General features: G+C 44.3%; 1 protein-coding gene across 1 annotated transcript in view; it reads right to left on the bottom strand.

Annotated features, from left to right (window-relative positions):
* Nucleotides 1-359: 359 nt before the first annotated feature.
* Nucleotides 360-16,275, bottom strand: part of PRSS42 (protease, serine, 42) — a 28,470-nt gene continuing 12,554 nt past the window's right edge. The window contains exons 3-7 of the mRNA XM_006893037.1: nt 4,308-4,546; nt 3,744-3,900; nt 2,926-3,200; nt 1,385-1,545; nt 360-590 (exon numbers count right to left, since the gene is read on the bottom strand). Coding sequence (XP_006893099.1) covers nt 360-590; nt 1,385-1,545; nt 2,926-3,200; nt 3,744-3,900; nt 4,308-4,546 — 1,063 coding nt within the window. The remainder of the gene's footprint in view (nt 591-1,384; nt 1,546-2,925; nt 3,201-3,743; nt 3,901-4,307; nt 4,547-16,275) is intronic.

The following is a 16,275-nucleotide window of genomic DNA, read 5'->3' as shown; positions in this document are numbered from 1 at the left end:
GAAACCAGAGCAGAGTCTAACACTGGTTTCACCACTGAAAGACGCCAAACCAAGCCTCCCTTCTCTGGCCGACAGTCTCCAAAACAGCAAGGAACCACCGTGCTCCACCTGGTAGGTCCTTCCTGGCAGAAATAGTGCCGATGAAAGGCCGGAGGCACAGCCAAAGGGTTAGGCAGGGTGGCCAGTGCACCGAGCCAGGCAGGCCTTTTCAGGTTTCAGTCGCATCATCACCTTCAATCTCCACGGGGTCAATGGGTCCCGATCAGACGTTTCAGACAAGGCATTGAGAAGACGAACCAAACGTCAGAGAAGAAGTTGAGTGGAAGACTCAGAAACAGGAGGCACAAAGGCAAATTTGATCACAGGGTCACCAGGATGCCCAGGGGCACCAGCAGGAATAAAACATCGGACGCCACCACATGCAAAAAGACGGACTGGTTCAACACCCCAGTTATCCACCCTCTGTAGGAACTAACTTCCGTATAAATTCCAGGTGTTCCATTACGACCGCAGCCAATGCCCCAGCTCACGATCCCCACCTGTATCCAGGTGTTGTTATAGTCACAGACCATGGGTCCCCCAGAATCTCCCTTAAGAAAGAGAAAGAAAACAAACTGTAGGAATGGAAGAAGATCCACAACAGAGCAGCTATGTTCACCCACTTTGACAGCTGTCTACCTTCCACTGAGGCACAGCTGACCTGGTAGCCAGAAGCGTCCATCTCACCCTTATCCCCATCCCCATCCCCCCAACCTCCCCTTACACTGCTAAGTCTCTCCTTTCCTGGACAAAGGTACTCATCCTCTAGGACCCAGCTCAAAGGCCGCACCCCAAGGAGGCCGTAAGCATAGGAGGAAGAGCGCCCAGACACTTGGGCCCCCAAAGGGGAATTTGGTCTTTTGCCCTTGGGACCTCACAGTCTATATCTATACAATAGATGTGACCGTTGTACACACAGCAGTCTCCGCCACCAGGGTGTGACGTGGGTTAGCTGAGATGATGTGGGTAAACGCTCATACAGGCACAAAAAAGAGCCACCAAGGAGTTCAATGAATGGAACAAGGGCAGCTGAGGGAAGCCATAATGGAATCCCTCCACTGCCACGTGACTCTCGTGAATGAAACTAAGGCTCTGGTGGCGCTAGTGGTAAGAAGCTGTGCTGCCAATCTGAAGGCACACGGTTCGAATCCACCAGCTGCTCCACGGGGAAAAAGATGGGTGCTCAAGAATGACTTACTGCCCCGCTGGAGGGTCAGCTGTGGGCTGATTCAAGGGCACATGGCAAAGAGGAGCAGAGGTGCTGGCAAAGAACTCCGCCATAGTAGGACCCCAGAACCCCAGAGTGCCTTTTGGAAGAGCAATCAAAACGCAGAGTAGAACTGACCTGACAAGCATCTTTTCCTCCATCTTTATAACCACAGACCATGCCTTTCATGACGACGTCTGCCGAACTCGCCATCACCTGCTTTATTATAGTATTACAGTTTTCATAGCGCATGATATACTGGTCCACCTTTTGGAGAACACCTGATAAAATAGCCGGTTCTACAAGCAAAGAAAATGAGTGGTCCGTGGATCTGCAGTTGTAGACAGGAAGTCCCCAGGCACCCCGTGAAAGAGAGGAAGAGAGTAGGTACAGTCCCCATTAAACACTGGGGGAAACTGAGGCCCAAAACTGACAGGTGAAGGTGGAGATAAGAAGCAAAGTAAAGGAGAGGAGAAGGCAAAGAAGAAACAGGTCAGCATTGAGAGAGGCATGATGGGGTTCTGTCTCACCAAACAACTTGGGTCCTGTTCATCAGGAAAGCATCGTTACTTTCCAGAGCAGGACCACAGACTTGAAGACAAGTGGGTACCAAATCAGGCCTCTCCCCCACAGTCGCAGGCCCAACAGCTTCATGGGAAGAGGGGGGAGGGACAGTCCGACTGGAGGTAGCTGGTCACATTCTGAGCTGAAATCAACCTTGGGGAAACCCCTACTGCATCTAGATTTTTCCTCTCCTAAGGAAACTCAGAAGTACTCCACCAATCAAACAAAAACAAAATGTGGGCTCCAGGCAACCCCACGCATGCAGAGTAAAGTGGGCGCCACAGAGTTTTCAAGGCTGTGAGCTTTCAAAAGTAGATCACCCAAAAAAAAGGAGAAGGGGAGAAAAAAAGTAGACTGCTGGGTCTCTTCTCAAGGTGTCTTGGTGGGTTGGACAAAAAAACCTTTTCATTCAAAGTCAAGCACTTAATCGTTTGTACCACAAGAGACGGCCTGTCAGGCACTCTCAATCTTCACTGCCTTTGAGTCAGAACTGACGTAGAGCTGACTTTCCAGCGGTTTTCCAACGGCATAAATAGTATCAAAGGAGATTGCCCATCTTGCTCCTTCAGGGCAACTGGCGGGTTCAAACCACCACCAGAGAGGTGTGGTCTTTGGATTACCAGTGCCACTCCCCACAGACTATCCCCTGAGAGCTCTCCATGAATGCAGGCGATCAGGTGATATATTCCTTCTCCAAACTGAACAGGGGGCTTTGGTGGCTTTGTGGCAAGGAGTTGTGCTGCCAACCCAAAGGCAAGTGGTTCGAATCCACCAGCTGTTCTGGGGAGAAAGGGAAACTCCTCCCTTGTGATTCACCACCTCTGAAAACCTGCTGGATTCTGACACAAGGATGCATAACAACAGTTTAGCTGAGGGGCTCCCATTCCCCCAGATGAACAACTTTCCTAAATGGCTCCCGTGATTATTTTGTGTCATAACAAAAGACTTTACCCCAGTTTCACCCGAACCAGCCTGAGAAGCATAAGCCTGGTCCTTAACCCTTCTTTGTCTCAGACGCTCTACCTTTCTTCCTCTCCCTTCAGCCTTCAAAGCTACACCAGGACGCAAGGCCACCCCCACTGCCCAATGCTTGCTTCCTGTCTGCCAAGTCTCACCTCCTTCCCTAAGTCGGCCCCATCCTGTCACCCAGCACCTGGTCCCAGCTGCCACCTTAAAAGTCTCCTGTGGGATGCAGATAGGCTTGATGGTAGAGGTGAAGTTCACAGGGTTGAGAAGATAGAGAAGCGCGATGTCGTTTTGAAGACTTTGAATTCTTGTGAACTTCGGGTGGACGACGATGTTTTTGACGGGGATCTCCACACCCTTCTTGACTGTGCTGATTTTATTTGAAATATTCCAGGTTCCAATCTTGACACTGTACGTGTAACGACTGTAGAAGAGAGGGTATAGAGACCCCGGGAAGCACCCCTTCCTTGGGCATTTTCACATCTTTCCCAACCTACTGATTGCCCAAGAACCCTTCCTTGGTCATGCTCAAAATTGGTTTGGCTGCCCTTTCCCTTAATGTCCCCATGGAAAGACTCACCTTGCAGAACCATTCCCATCTCACCCTGCAGAACCATACCCATCTCACCTTGCAGAACCATTCCCATTTTTATTGTGTCTTTGGATTGTTTACTGTCGTTGTGTGTCCTAGAGCCAGAACGGACCCATCGCTGGCCCTCCAGCAGGTTTTCAAAGACAGTAAATCTCACAGGAGGAGATCGTCCCTCTGTCTCTCACAGAGCGGCTGGTGGATTCGAACCACGTGCCTTTTGGTGTGGCAGCACCGGTTCTTAACACTAACTAGGCCACCAGCGTTTGTCTTGGTTTGCTCTTGCCAATTTTGCCAGGCCATTTGAGCTCAGGGGTGGTTGTGGGGGGTGAGAACAGGTTCTGGATGGTTCTAGAACTATCAGGCCTCCCTCCTCACCTTAAAATGCAGTGGGCCGCGCTCAGCACCCACTGGTGGGAGATGAGCGAGCCTCCGCAGACGTGCTTGTGTCGGATCCTCAGGCTCACCTGCCAGGGCCACTCGCCTTCCTGGGAATCCTCTCCTCCGACTATTTTCACCTCCGGATGGCCACATCCTGCGGTGAGAAGTGTAGGAAGTCCCCAGAAAGACAGGCCCCCAACTTCTCTAGGACCAGGACTTCCCCAAGAAGGACCCCCAGATGCATTAAACAAGCAAGAAGGAAGCCATGCAAGCCCTCCCAGGCCTTTGACGGGCCTTCTTCCCAAAGTTAACCCTTGTCACATCCTCAGACCACCCCCTCGATCCCAGACAGGACCACCACCTGCCCAGATCACATGGAGCTGGAGCCTGGGTGCCCCCCAGACACCCAGGAAGAACAGGGTTCTCTCAACGACTCAGAATGCTGGGTGAAAACCCAACCTTTCCATAAACGTCCGTTCAAATCACAATTATGTTTGGTTTTGTTGTTGTTGTTGTTATTTTTTAAAGGCACCTCTCCTGAGGACACCCACGTGCAGTCACCTGCAGGAGGGAAATTGAAGGGGGGCAGGGAAGAGTGAGGTGGGGGACTCTGCCGGGTCGTTCCAGGGACCTGAGTGCCCCCCGGGGCCTCGCCGAGCCCAGGTCCGAGGAGCAGGAGGACCAGGAGCAGAGCCAGGGGTCCGGCCCCACCGAGGGGCCCGCCCGGGGCCGCCATGGCCACCAGCCGAGGCTCGGGCCTTCTCACGGCGCCCCCTGGCGGCCGCTCCTGCCCCTCGGCTCTGGCGGGGAAATGGGAGCGGGGGGCCGGGTGGGCGCGTCCCCTAAGCGGCCATCGAGAGGCCTGAGTGGACATGGGCAGCGCCGCCCGGGGTGCTGCAGGCTCTGAGTGCTCTCGACTTCACTCGGGGTACTTTGGTTCCAAAACAAAAAAGAGCCAACTCATTGCCGCGGCGTCGTTTTCAACTTATACTGACTCTGCATCACACTCGGCTGGTGGAACGCTGGTGGCCTAGTGGTAAGAAGCTGAGCTGCAATCCCAAAGGCGCGGGGCTCAAATCCACCAGGCGCTCTATGGGAGACAGATGCGTAATCTCCTCCCTCGCGATTTAAAAGCTCTGAAAAACCTACTGCGGTGTCAGTTATGAACCAGTTCCAATCTGATGACACACTGCGACGTAACAACATCAGGTTTCCGAGGCTATAAATCATAATTAATTGGTGGAGACATTCTCTGGCAGAGTTTCAGACTGATTTTTGCAGACTTTAAGTAAACAACACCATTCTCTACGGACTCAGCAACCTTATTTCCCCACTGTTGTTATTAGGAGCTGGAGGTTCAACAACAACTTACAATCACATGAACAACAGTCGGGAGCTTCGTCCTGCCCCACCCCCACCATCTCCCTCATGCTCAAGCCCATTGTTGAAGGCTCTGTAAGGTCCTTGAGGACCTTTCTCTCACTCTCTCACTCTCTCATCCTCTACCTTTCACAACTTGATGGGGTTTTTCCAAGGACTGGCTCCTTCTTGACAACATGCCCAAAGTACGTTGCCTCTAAGGAGCGCCCTGGTTGCAATTCCTTCAAGACAGATGTGTTTGAAATAAACTAATTAAAAAAAAAAAAAGACAGATGTATTTATTCTTTTGTTAGTCCATGGTATATTCAGTGCTCTTCTCCAAACTTATAATTTAAAGGAATCAATTCTTCTTTGGTCTTCCTTATTTTATTGTTCAACTTTCCAATCCACAGCAGTAATTGAAAATATCATAGCTTGGACAGGTACACCTTAGTCCTTACACTGATATCCGTGCTCTGTAGCACTTTAAAGCGGTCCTTATAACGGAAGATTTTCCCAATCCAACACATCTTGCGATTCCTTAACTGGTGCTATCATGGTGTTGATTGTGGATCCAAGTAAAAGGGAATCCTTGGCGATTTCAATCTTCTATCACGATGCTGTCGGTTAGATCCAGTGGTGAGGATTTTTCTTTGCTTGATGTTGAAATGTGATCCATAATGAAGTCTGTAGTCTCTGACTTTCTGCAGTAAGTGCCTCAAATCTTCTTCCCTTTTTACAAGCAAGGTTGTGTCGTCTGCATAGCACTTTATTGAGTCTTCCTCCAATCCCGAAGCCACATTTTTCTTTATATAGTTCAGCTTCTTTGTTTTGTCCTGGAGAGGGTGAAGCCAGAGTGTTCCCTGGAGTCAAGGATCCTGAAGCTTCGTCTGACATATTTTGGGCATGTTGCAAGGAGGGACTGGTCCTTGGAAAGGGCCATCATGTTTGGCAGAGTGGAGGGGAAGTGAAGGAGAGGAAGACCTTTGGTGAGATGGATCGATTCTGTGACTGGAACGGTGGGAATAAGTGCGTTTGAGATGGCTAGGTTGGCACAGGATAGAACAGCATTTAGAGCTTTTGTACATAGGGTCACTATGAGTCGCAAGCGACTTGATGACACATAACAACAACAACAACATACAGATTTAATAGGTACAGAGAAAAGATACAACCCTGATGCACACATTTCCTGATTTTAATCACGTAGAGCTCCCTTGTTCTGTTTGGACAAATGCTTCTTTATCTATATATAGTTTTCCCATGCACACAATTAAGTGCTCTGGGATTCCATTCTTTTCAATGGTATCCATAATTTGTTATAATCTATACGGTCACGTGCCTTTGCATAATCTGTAAAACACAAACAAACATATTTCTGGTATTCTCTTCTTTCAACCAAGATCCATCTGACATCAGCAATGATGTCCCTTGTGTCATGGCCTCTTCTGAATCCAGTTTGAATTGCTAGCAGTTACCCATCAATGTACTGTTTCAGCCATTTTTTTGCCCCCTATAATCTTCAGCAAGATTTTGCTTACTTGAGTTAGTAATGATATTGCTTGGTAATCTCTGCTTTCTTTTGGAACACTTTTTTTTTCAATGAGAACAAATATGGTTCTCTTCCAATCAGTTGCCCTGGCCACATCTTTCAACTTTCTTGATACAGACTAATAAGTATGTCCAGAGCTGCATCTTTTTAAACATCTTGGTTGGTACTCTGTCAATTCCTGGGGCCTTCCTCCCACACAATATTCTGCCTCTGAATATTCTACCATATTCTGAACATTCTGCAATATTCTGCCTCTAAACCTGCTAGAAGATTAGCTATGAGTCAGTTCTGACTCAACAGCACATAACAACAACCACATTTGCAATTAATAAATCATTCCTCATACAAAATTCTGTCATTAGATTTCCAGCCCCATTTCTATCATCAAGTTCTTAGTTTCCAACTCTCAGTCCTTCTCCGTTTCTAACTCTTGCTTTCCAGTCACTACTTATTATTAATGCATTTTAATTGCCTGTTGGATCAATGTCAGACTACAGAAGTTGATATAAGTCCTCGATTCTTCCATCTTTGACTTTACTGGTTGGTGCATATATTTGACAAATAATTAGAGTGGCTGGTTTCTCTTGTACGTGTATGAATATCCTATCATTCACGGCACTGTACTTTATAATAGATCTTGCAAGGTTATTTTTGGTGGGAAACCATTTCTCCTTAATATGTCGTCCCTGTCATAATACTTCAAAAGATTGTCTGTTCAAAATTACCAATTCCAGCCCATCACAGCTCCCTAAGCCTGGAATGAATTTCTTTATGCGTTCCATTTCACTACTTCCAATTTTCCTAGCATCATGCTTTGTACATTCCGTATTCCGATTATTCATGGATGTGCACAGTTGTTCCTCTTTATTTTTTGAGAGTCTTCCACCCTGAGGTGGAATCTTCCAGCTTTCTATCTCCCCATGTCCCTCTGTTATTCAAAGAGTTTTTGAAGGTCTGTGAGTTCAGGATTGGATGGCCAGTCCTGTTTCTAAGTCTGTTTCAGTCTTTTCTCAGTGAGGGATGAAACCTCCTCACCATGGGCAGCATTCTTGGTATTTGAAATACTGGTGACATCATTTCCAACATTCTGGCATCACACAAGTAACCACAGTAGCGCAAACTGACAAACAAGTGTCTCAAGTCAGGACTTTGTTTATCAAGTGTAGATTAAGGGGAGGGGGATTATACAGATAAAGTAAGCCACGCTGAGGGTAACCTGCTCTTCTGTTTCATTTGTGGGAACACCTTAAAAAGTTACCCACCACCTGCACACGCATGTTTATTGTGGCTTTTTTCACAACAGCAAAGAGCTGGAAACAACTCAAGTGCCCATCAACAAACGAATGGATAGAGAAGCTCTGGTATATTCACGTAATGGAATACTATTCAACATTGAAAAACAAGGAACTCATGAAGTATTATGCAAAATGGGTGACCCTGGAGGACATTATGCTGGGTGAAATATCTCAGTCACAAAAGGATAAATATTTCATATGGCCACTGTTGTAAAATGAGACTGATATCAGGCTTGAGGGAAGACAGAAAAGGAGAGGAGGAATGATGTATATTGCATTGAAACAGATGAGGGAGAGAACTGTTTAAAAGGGACAAATGTGAAGGCTACATTGTGGAGTGGACTTGCAGGGAGGGATTGTATAACAATGAAAGAGTTTTTCTTTTTCTTTTTCTTTTCAAAGAGAAGAGTGAATTGGGAGGGAGGAAGCGGGTAGGGAGAAAAGTGCAACAAAGAATGACTGGAAACCCTAAGTCTCTGTAAACTTTCATTAAAATTAATGAAGAAAAAAAAAGTTACCCACCACCAAGGATACCTGCAGACCAATGTATCTGTGACCTTGATATGTTCTCTCACCCATTTGTTTTTGTGGTCAGTGGGCTTCTACTTAGCCTCAGCCAATCACGACTTCATCATCTGTGTTGCATCATCTGAATTGCAATACTCAACACTCTGACCCCAAGCTGAGAAAGAAGTCATTACATTATTTCTCATCAATTTCTTTTCTGAAGTGCTTGGAAAGTGAGTATTCTATTAAAATTCTCTTGAAAGGCCAAGAAAGGGAGGAGGAGGTCCTACATTATGAATCCACAACTAAGTTTTTCTCTACCTAACTCTTTGTATTCTTTTTTTCTACATTAAACCAAGAACCAATAGACAACATCATGATAGATGGGAAAAGATTGAAACTGTCATTGATTTTATCTTACTTGGATCCATAATCAATACATTTAGTACCAGCAGCCAGGAAGACATATTGCACTGGAAAGGTCTGTAGTCAGGAACCTCTCCAAATTACTGAGGAATAAGTATGTCAGTTTGAGGGCTAAGGTGCTCCTGATTCAGGCCATAGTCTTTTCAGTCACTTGCTATGCATTTGAGAGCTGGACAATGAATAAGGATGACGGAAGAAGAATTGATGCCTTTGAACTGTGGTGTTCAAGACGGCTGAATATTCCATGGACTGCCACAAGAACAAACAGAAATGTCTTGGAGAAAGTGCAGCCAGAGTGCTCCTTACAGGCAAAAGCTTCATCTTACGTACTTTGAGTGTGTTTCTAGGAGAAGCTATTCCTTAGAGAGGGACATCATGCTTAAACAGGTGGAGGGGAAGCAAAGATAAGGAAGATCCTTAACCAGGCAGATAGAGTGACTGCAGAGACGGTTTGGAGTATGTCAGAGATTGTGAGGACGACACAGGCTAGGACAGGGCTCTGAGGTTCATGAGGTGGCTATGAGTCAAACTCAACCTCATGCCACCCAACAACAACAACAACAACAACAAACCAAGAAGTTTCTGGCACATGAACTTCCTTGAGGGTGAGCCACCAAACATTTCAGATTTATAGCATCTCAGTAAAAAAAAAAAGAGGCTTTTTTTTTTTTTTTGTTGTTGTTGTTTTCTTAATACTTCAAATGCTTTAATGAACAGATAAATGAGAAATATTGTGATGTAGCAACAGACTCATCAATTAAGAGGAACAAAAATAGTACAACATATATGGATCTCTAAATAACTATGATGAATTAAAATAACCAAACAAAATTGATTACATATTTTAGGACTCTTTATATAAAATTCTGTAGAAATTACAAAGTGTCTATCAGTCCAGAAAACAGAACAGCAGGGTCTGGAGAGCAAATGAAGATTTTCAGGAATTAAAGAAGGGAATGATTTAAAAGTGCATGTGAGAATTTGTAGGGCAGAATACATATTCATTCTGTTGATTGTGGTGATGGTTGAGGAATGCATACATATCTTAAAAATTTATCAAATTTTATGTTTCAGAGGCTTCTGTTTTAAAGTAGCAACCATAATGTAGGGAATGGAAGGAAGGGAAGAAGAAAATGAGAGAGAGGTTAAAAAAGAACCCAAGCCTGGTAGGGAAACAACCAGTAAACATGTGGAATCACTTGGATCTGACTGAACTCAATGGACCCAGATTTTCTGATACAAATATACTCAGTAACTGCAAGAGTCCATAGACTCCATTCCAAACTTATTCCCCAGCTACCTTCTTCGCTGTGCCTACAGGCAGACCTCTGCCACCAAGCCCTACTGAAGACTTGGCTCTGCTCTTTTTGAGTAAGAGTGACAGCTGATAACTGTCCACAGGCACCCTCGTCCCCTGGCAGCCTTCCTGCCCAGACACTCCTCTCCAACTCTTTGGGTTAGTAAGCCCCCAGTGGCCACCTCATTCCATGAGCCAGAAACTCACTGCATTATCTCAAGGTTCTTGGGCTGGTTCAATTGCCACTTTTCTGCTTACTAGACACCAACATACTTGTCAACACTTCTTACTATCTAACACAATGCCAGTGCTAACAGCTCTTTGTCTCCTAGGCTAAGGAGGTTCCCAAGGCATGAAATCTGGGTACTGGATTCAAGTCTCGTCCCAGCTCTCCTTAATGGTGGTGAGATCCTTCCACAAACTCTAAGATTGGCTCTGTTAAGTCTAGAGGGAGGGAGAAACTGACCAAGATCCTTGTAGTTCTTACACTCCTCCAAGGGTTCAATGTATCCTATTTGCATTATTAGCAGACTGTCCAATCCCTGCAAGGGTTTCACACACTTCATATGTGTAATCCCATCCAATTATTTCGTGGGAGTTACATGACCATGTTTACAAAGGCCATTTCTGCGTATGTGATTCCACAATCAACATTCTTGGCTTTAGTAGTCAGGAGATCAAAAGACAAAGTGAACTGGAAAAATCTGTTGATGGGAACCTCTCCAGAGGGCTGAAGAGCAACAATGTCAGTCTAGAGACTAAGGTGCACCTGATCCAAGCCATTGTCTTCACAATTACTTGCTATGCATCAGAGAGCTGGATAATGTTTAAGGGTGACAGAATAAGAGTTAATGCCTTTGAGTTGTGGTGCTGGAAAAGAGTACTGAACATACCATGAACTGCCAAGAGAACAAACTCTCCTGGAGAAGGTGAAACTAAGTTGCTCCTGGCATGTTGCCAGGAGGTGCATGTCCTTGGAGAAGGACATCATTCTTGGAAGGGTGGAGGGAAAATGCAGGAGAGGAAGATCTCGGATGAGCCAGATTGACACTGTAACAGGGTAATGGGAATATGTGTCAGGGACAATGAGATTGGCTCAAAAGAGGGCAAGTTTCAGAGCTATTGTATATAAGATTACTATGAGTCACAGGCAACTCGATGGCAAATAACACGACCACCACAAAGGCCATATAACAGCAATTCATTATAACACAATGTAAATATTAATCAAAAGTAATCTAGAGCACCTAAACTAATATCAAAATAAGCATTAAAGAAATACTTACTATCAAGAATAAATACGGGAGAGGGCTAAAGATGGGTGGGGCGAAACCACAGAGTTACACAGTTTGGTGGGGGAGGGAGGGGAGAAAGAAAATGGGAAGGCTCTGGGTGAAAAGACAAGGTAATGATGGCCGAGGTCCAATGGTGATGAATTTTATAAAACATAATGCATGAGCTGCCAGTCAATTGGAAGAGGAGGTGTGGCCTGCTTACAGTATAGAAAAGGGGGGGGGAAATCCATAATGCGTGAGAATGATTGTATGAAACACAATGTGAATGAAGAATAGCGTGAAACACAATGTTTACAAACTTTGTGAACAAACCAATAAAAAAGAATAAATATAGACATTTGTTACAGAATTCTAAAGGGATCAACTCACCAAAAACATACAATTTTATCTTGAAAATGTTATATTCTGTGCGATAAGTCAATCTCTAAAGCACAAGTATTGGGGAGCTCTGGTGGCCTAGTGACAAGAAGCTGAGCTGCAATCTCACGATTTGAATCCATTAGATACTCAGCTGGAGACGGATGGGTAATTTCCTCCTGTGTCAATCAGATCCGAATCAATGGTTGTTGTTGTTTGTTGTTATGTGTCGTCAAGTGACCTAAGACTCATAGTGACCCTAATGTATGGCAGTCCTAAAACCTGCTGTATCCTGTGTCAATCTTCTTGTCTCTGATTTGCCTATCCTCATTACCCCAGTCACTGTGTCAGTCCATCTTATCAAGGGTCTTCTTGTCTTGTACTGTTCCCCTCTCCAAGGACTAATCCTTCCTTGGAAAATATCCAAAGTATGTCAGACAAAGCTTCAGAATCCTTGCCTCCAAGGACCAGCCTGGTCTCACCCTCTACGACAAAACTGTTTGTTCCCCTAGCAGTCCATATTATATTCAATACTCTTCTCCAGCACCACAGCTCAAAGGCATCGATTCTTCTTCTATCATCCCTAGTCATTGTCTAGTTTTCTGATACGTATCAAGCAATTGCAAGGACGATGGCCTGGATCAGGCACACCTTAGTCTCTAGACTGATATCATTGCTCTTCAGTACTTTGACAAGTTCTCTCTGACAGCAGACTTTCCCAGATCAATCAGTCTTTTAATTTCCTGGCTGCTGGTACCAAGAGTGTTGACTGTGGAGCCAAGCAAACTGAAGCTGTTAACAATCTCAATCTTTTCACTATCTCTCATGATGCTGCCAACTGGCCCAGTGGTGAGAATCTTTATTTTCTTGACGTTGAGCCTTAATCCATATTGAAGGCTGCAGTCCTTGACCTTGTGCAGAAAGCGCTTCGGGTCTTTCTCAGTCTCAGCAAGCAGGGTTGTGTTATCTGCATAACACAGATTGCTGATGAGTCTCCTTCCAATCCTGATGCCACATTTCTCCTCAGAGAGTCCAGCCTCCCGAATAATCTGTTCTGCATATAGATTGAAAAGGTATGGATATAGGACACATCCCTTATCTAATAATATTCGACAGTACACATGAGAGAGAAAAAAGATTAAAGTACAGATATTACATGAATTTTCTCACATGAAATAGCAAGAATAGGCAAATGTATGGAACCAAAGCTTACTCATGGTTACCAGGAGTGGGAAAGAAGTGACATAGAGGCCAATATTTAGGAAGCAGTGAATTTTTAATATTAATGGAAAGTCTGGCAATGAACAAAAGTATTGATTATCCATCATGACAATGTAATTGCTATCACTAAAGTGTACACAAAAAAAATTGTTTAATTGGCAAATGTTCTGTGCATGTGTATGTGCATAACGATAATATTAAAGAAGAGAGAAGCCATAAACCTTAAATATATGTATACCTTTAATAATACCATACATAGTAATACATATAATGTAACACTAATAGTACTAGACTTTTAAAATACACATAACAAAGCCTACAGGAGAAAAATATATAGCTATAGTTAGAGTTTGAGACTTCAGTATGCTTTTTTGAGACTTTGATATGCTTATCTCAATAACTGATATAATAAGTCCACAAAAAACAGTTCACAACACTATCAATAAACTGACATTTATAGAACATTTCTCCGTAGCAATAGCAAAATACACAGGCATTTCAAATGTGCGTATTAAGTACTCTAAGACAAAGCATATTATGGAATAGTAAACAAACATCAATAAGCTTTAGGGAGCTCTGGTGACCTAGGGACAAGGAGTTGTGCTGCAAAACCAAAGGCATGTGGTTCGAGGCCACCAGCTGCGCCTAAGGAGAAGGATGAGTAATCTCCTTCTGTGCAATTAACGGCCTCTGAAAACCACCAAGGGTCAGCTATGGGTCAGTTCTGTCTCTACGGTACACATCAACAACAACAACAAATTTAAAAACTATATAAAACATGCCTTCAGATCTGAACAGTTATCAAACCAACAACAGAAGGTTATTTTTAAAATTGCTAAATAGTTAGACATTAAAAATAAACTTTTATTTTGAACTTCCCAAATATGTGGGGAACTTGATTAACCCTCTCTCTAGAGAAATAACTACTCAATTGGTGAACATTGTTTTTTAAAAGCAACCATTTAAAATCTGGAAGTTGTCCTAAGGGCATACCAAAAATAAATTGAGAAAAATGTATTCAAGGAAATCTACTACACTCAGTAAGAACAGAGTCCACGGCTTGAGCCGTAACTTGCTCCTGTCCCCTACCCTTAGCTCCACATTAAAGCGGTTTTCTGGACAAGTGTGACCTACAAGATGGGGACCTCCTCTCCTTACAGCTTCCAGTCCAATACTGTAAGTTAATGCCAGGCTGCTAGTTTCTCTCCTTCTCTCAAAGTCCATTTTTATAAGGAAAGACCAAGAGAAGCAAGCTCTCCTCCTCACTTTTCTGCTACTCCTAGGTCAAAAGCTTGGCCTCAGGCATCAGTTAATCCACACCTGGCTCACTTGTAGGGCAGAGATTTGACAGTGAGAGGGACAATAAACAATTCACCACTCACGCCCCCTGCACACATCTGCCAGGACACACGAAGAACAAGGGTGTCACTCTCGGAGAAGCAGGCTGCTGCTTTCATATTGGGATCTGACACAGTGTTACAAACATCATTTCAGGGTGATTGTTGTTGTTAGGTGCCCTGGAGTTGAGCACAACTCATAGCAACCCTATGAACAACAGATCTGAGCCTGGAAAGGGTTAAACCAGGCTGTTCTTGGAGGCAAGGGTTCTGAGGCTCCGTCTAACATACTTTGGACATGTTGTGAGGAGAGACCGGTCCTTGGAGAGGGACATCATGCTTGGGAGGGTGGAGGGACGGCGCAGGAGAGGAAGGCCCGCTATGAGGTGGATTGATTCAGTGACTGGGATAATTGGGATGGGAGTGTCAGAGACAGTGCGATTGGCACAGGACAGAGCAGAGCTAAGGGCTGTTGTACATAGAGTCACTATGAGTCGCAAGCAACTCGATGGCACATAACAACAACAACAACAAAGAGATATATTTAGTACCTACATTATTATACACTTAAACATTCACCAACGCACCCCTGCCCCTATTTGTAAAGATGAATTACACCAAATTTTCAAGGAGTAGATAAATTCTATCTATGAGGATTCAAAGCACAAAAGAGGAAAATGCTATCCAACCCATTTCACACTGCCAATATAATTTTTTTTTACTGCCAATATAATTTAAGCTCCAAAACTAAACAAGATCAGAACAAGAAAATAAAATTGCAGACCAATTCTACTTATCAACACAGATGTTGCTGTTGTTGTTGCTGTTATTATGTGCCGTCGAGTCGTTTGCGACTCATAGCGACCCTATGTACAACAGCCCTAAACCCTGCTCTATCCTGTGCCAATCGCTCTGCCTCTGACACACCCATCCCGATTACCCCAGTTACTGAATCAATCCACCTCATAGCGGGTCTTCCCCGCCTGCGCCGTCCATCCACCCTACCAAGCATGATGTCCCTCTCCAAGGGCCAGTCTCTCCTCACAACATGTCCAAAGTATGTCAGACGAAGCCCCAGAATCCTTGCCTCCAAGGAGTAGCCTAGTTTAACCCTCTCTAGGATGAATCTATTTGTTTTCTTGGCAGTCCATGGTACATTCAATACTCTTCTCCAGCACCACAGCTCAAAGGCATCAATTCTCCTTCGATCCTCCTTGGTCATTTTCCAACTCTCTGATTCATAATAAGTGATTGCAAAAACCATGGCCTAAGTTCACCCAATTAAAACATTATTTGCTACAAAAAAAAACAACAATAAAACAAACCATGGCCTGCATCAGGCGCACCTTAGTCTCAACACATATGAGGAAACCATAAAATAATAGTACCCAGCTGAACTGAGCAGTAGAAAAGAGTAAATCTTAACCAAATTAAAGTTACTGCAAGAGCGTAAAGATCAGAAATTTATCCATTTGATTCACACATTAAGAGATGAAAAGAAATAAAACAAAAAAGATCTAAATGACTTACTACTAAAAGCCTCTACCATGGTTTTGAAAACAAAACTCTTAACTGAGAATGTGAGGAAACTTCCTTTCCCTGTTGAAAATATGTATTTAAAACCTCTACCAGACACCACATCTGATGGATAACTGTGCCAAAACTTGGTTATCTAGCCAGGGGAAAGTAAATAGATCATTATGTTTCATCATCCTTAAAAATAAATTCCAATTACCCTTAACCATTGCTGATGGGAGTCAGCAGAGGTCAGAGTCCTTCTGGAAAATAGTGTGGTGGCTCAAGAAAACAAATACACAGGCAAGCTCTGGTGGCCTAGTGGCAAGAAGGTGTACTGCAATCCCAGAGGTACATGGTTCAAATCC

The sequence above is a fragment of the Elephantulus edwardii genome, unplaced genomic scaffold, assembly GCF_000299155.1.
Source record: "Elephantulus edwardii isolate Elephantulus edwardi_28Jun2011 unplaced genomic scaffold, EleEdw1.0 scaffold00121, whole genome shotgun sequence".
Taxonomy (NCBI): domain Eukaryota; kingdom Metazoa; phylum Chordata; class Mammalia; order Macroscelidea; family Macroscelididae; genus Elephantulus; species Elephantulus edwardii.
Note: the sequence above shows the minus strand (reverse complement) of the source record. Positions and strands in the feature narration are given on the sequence as shown.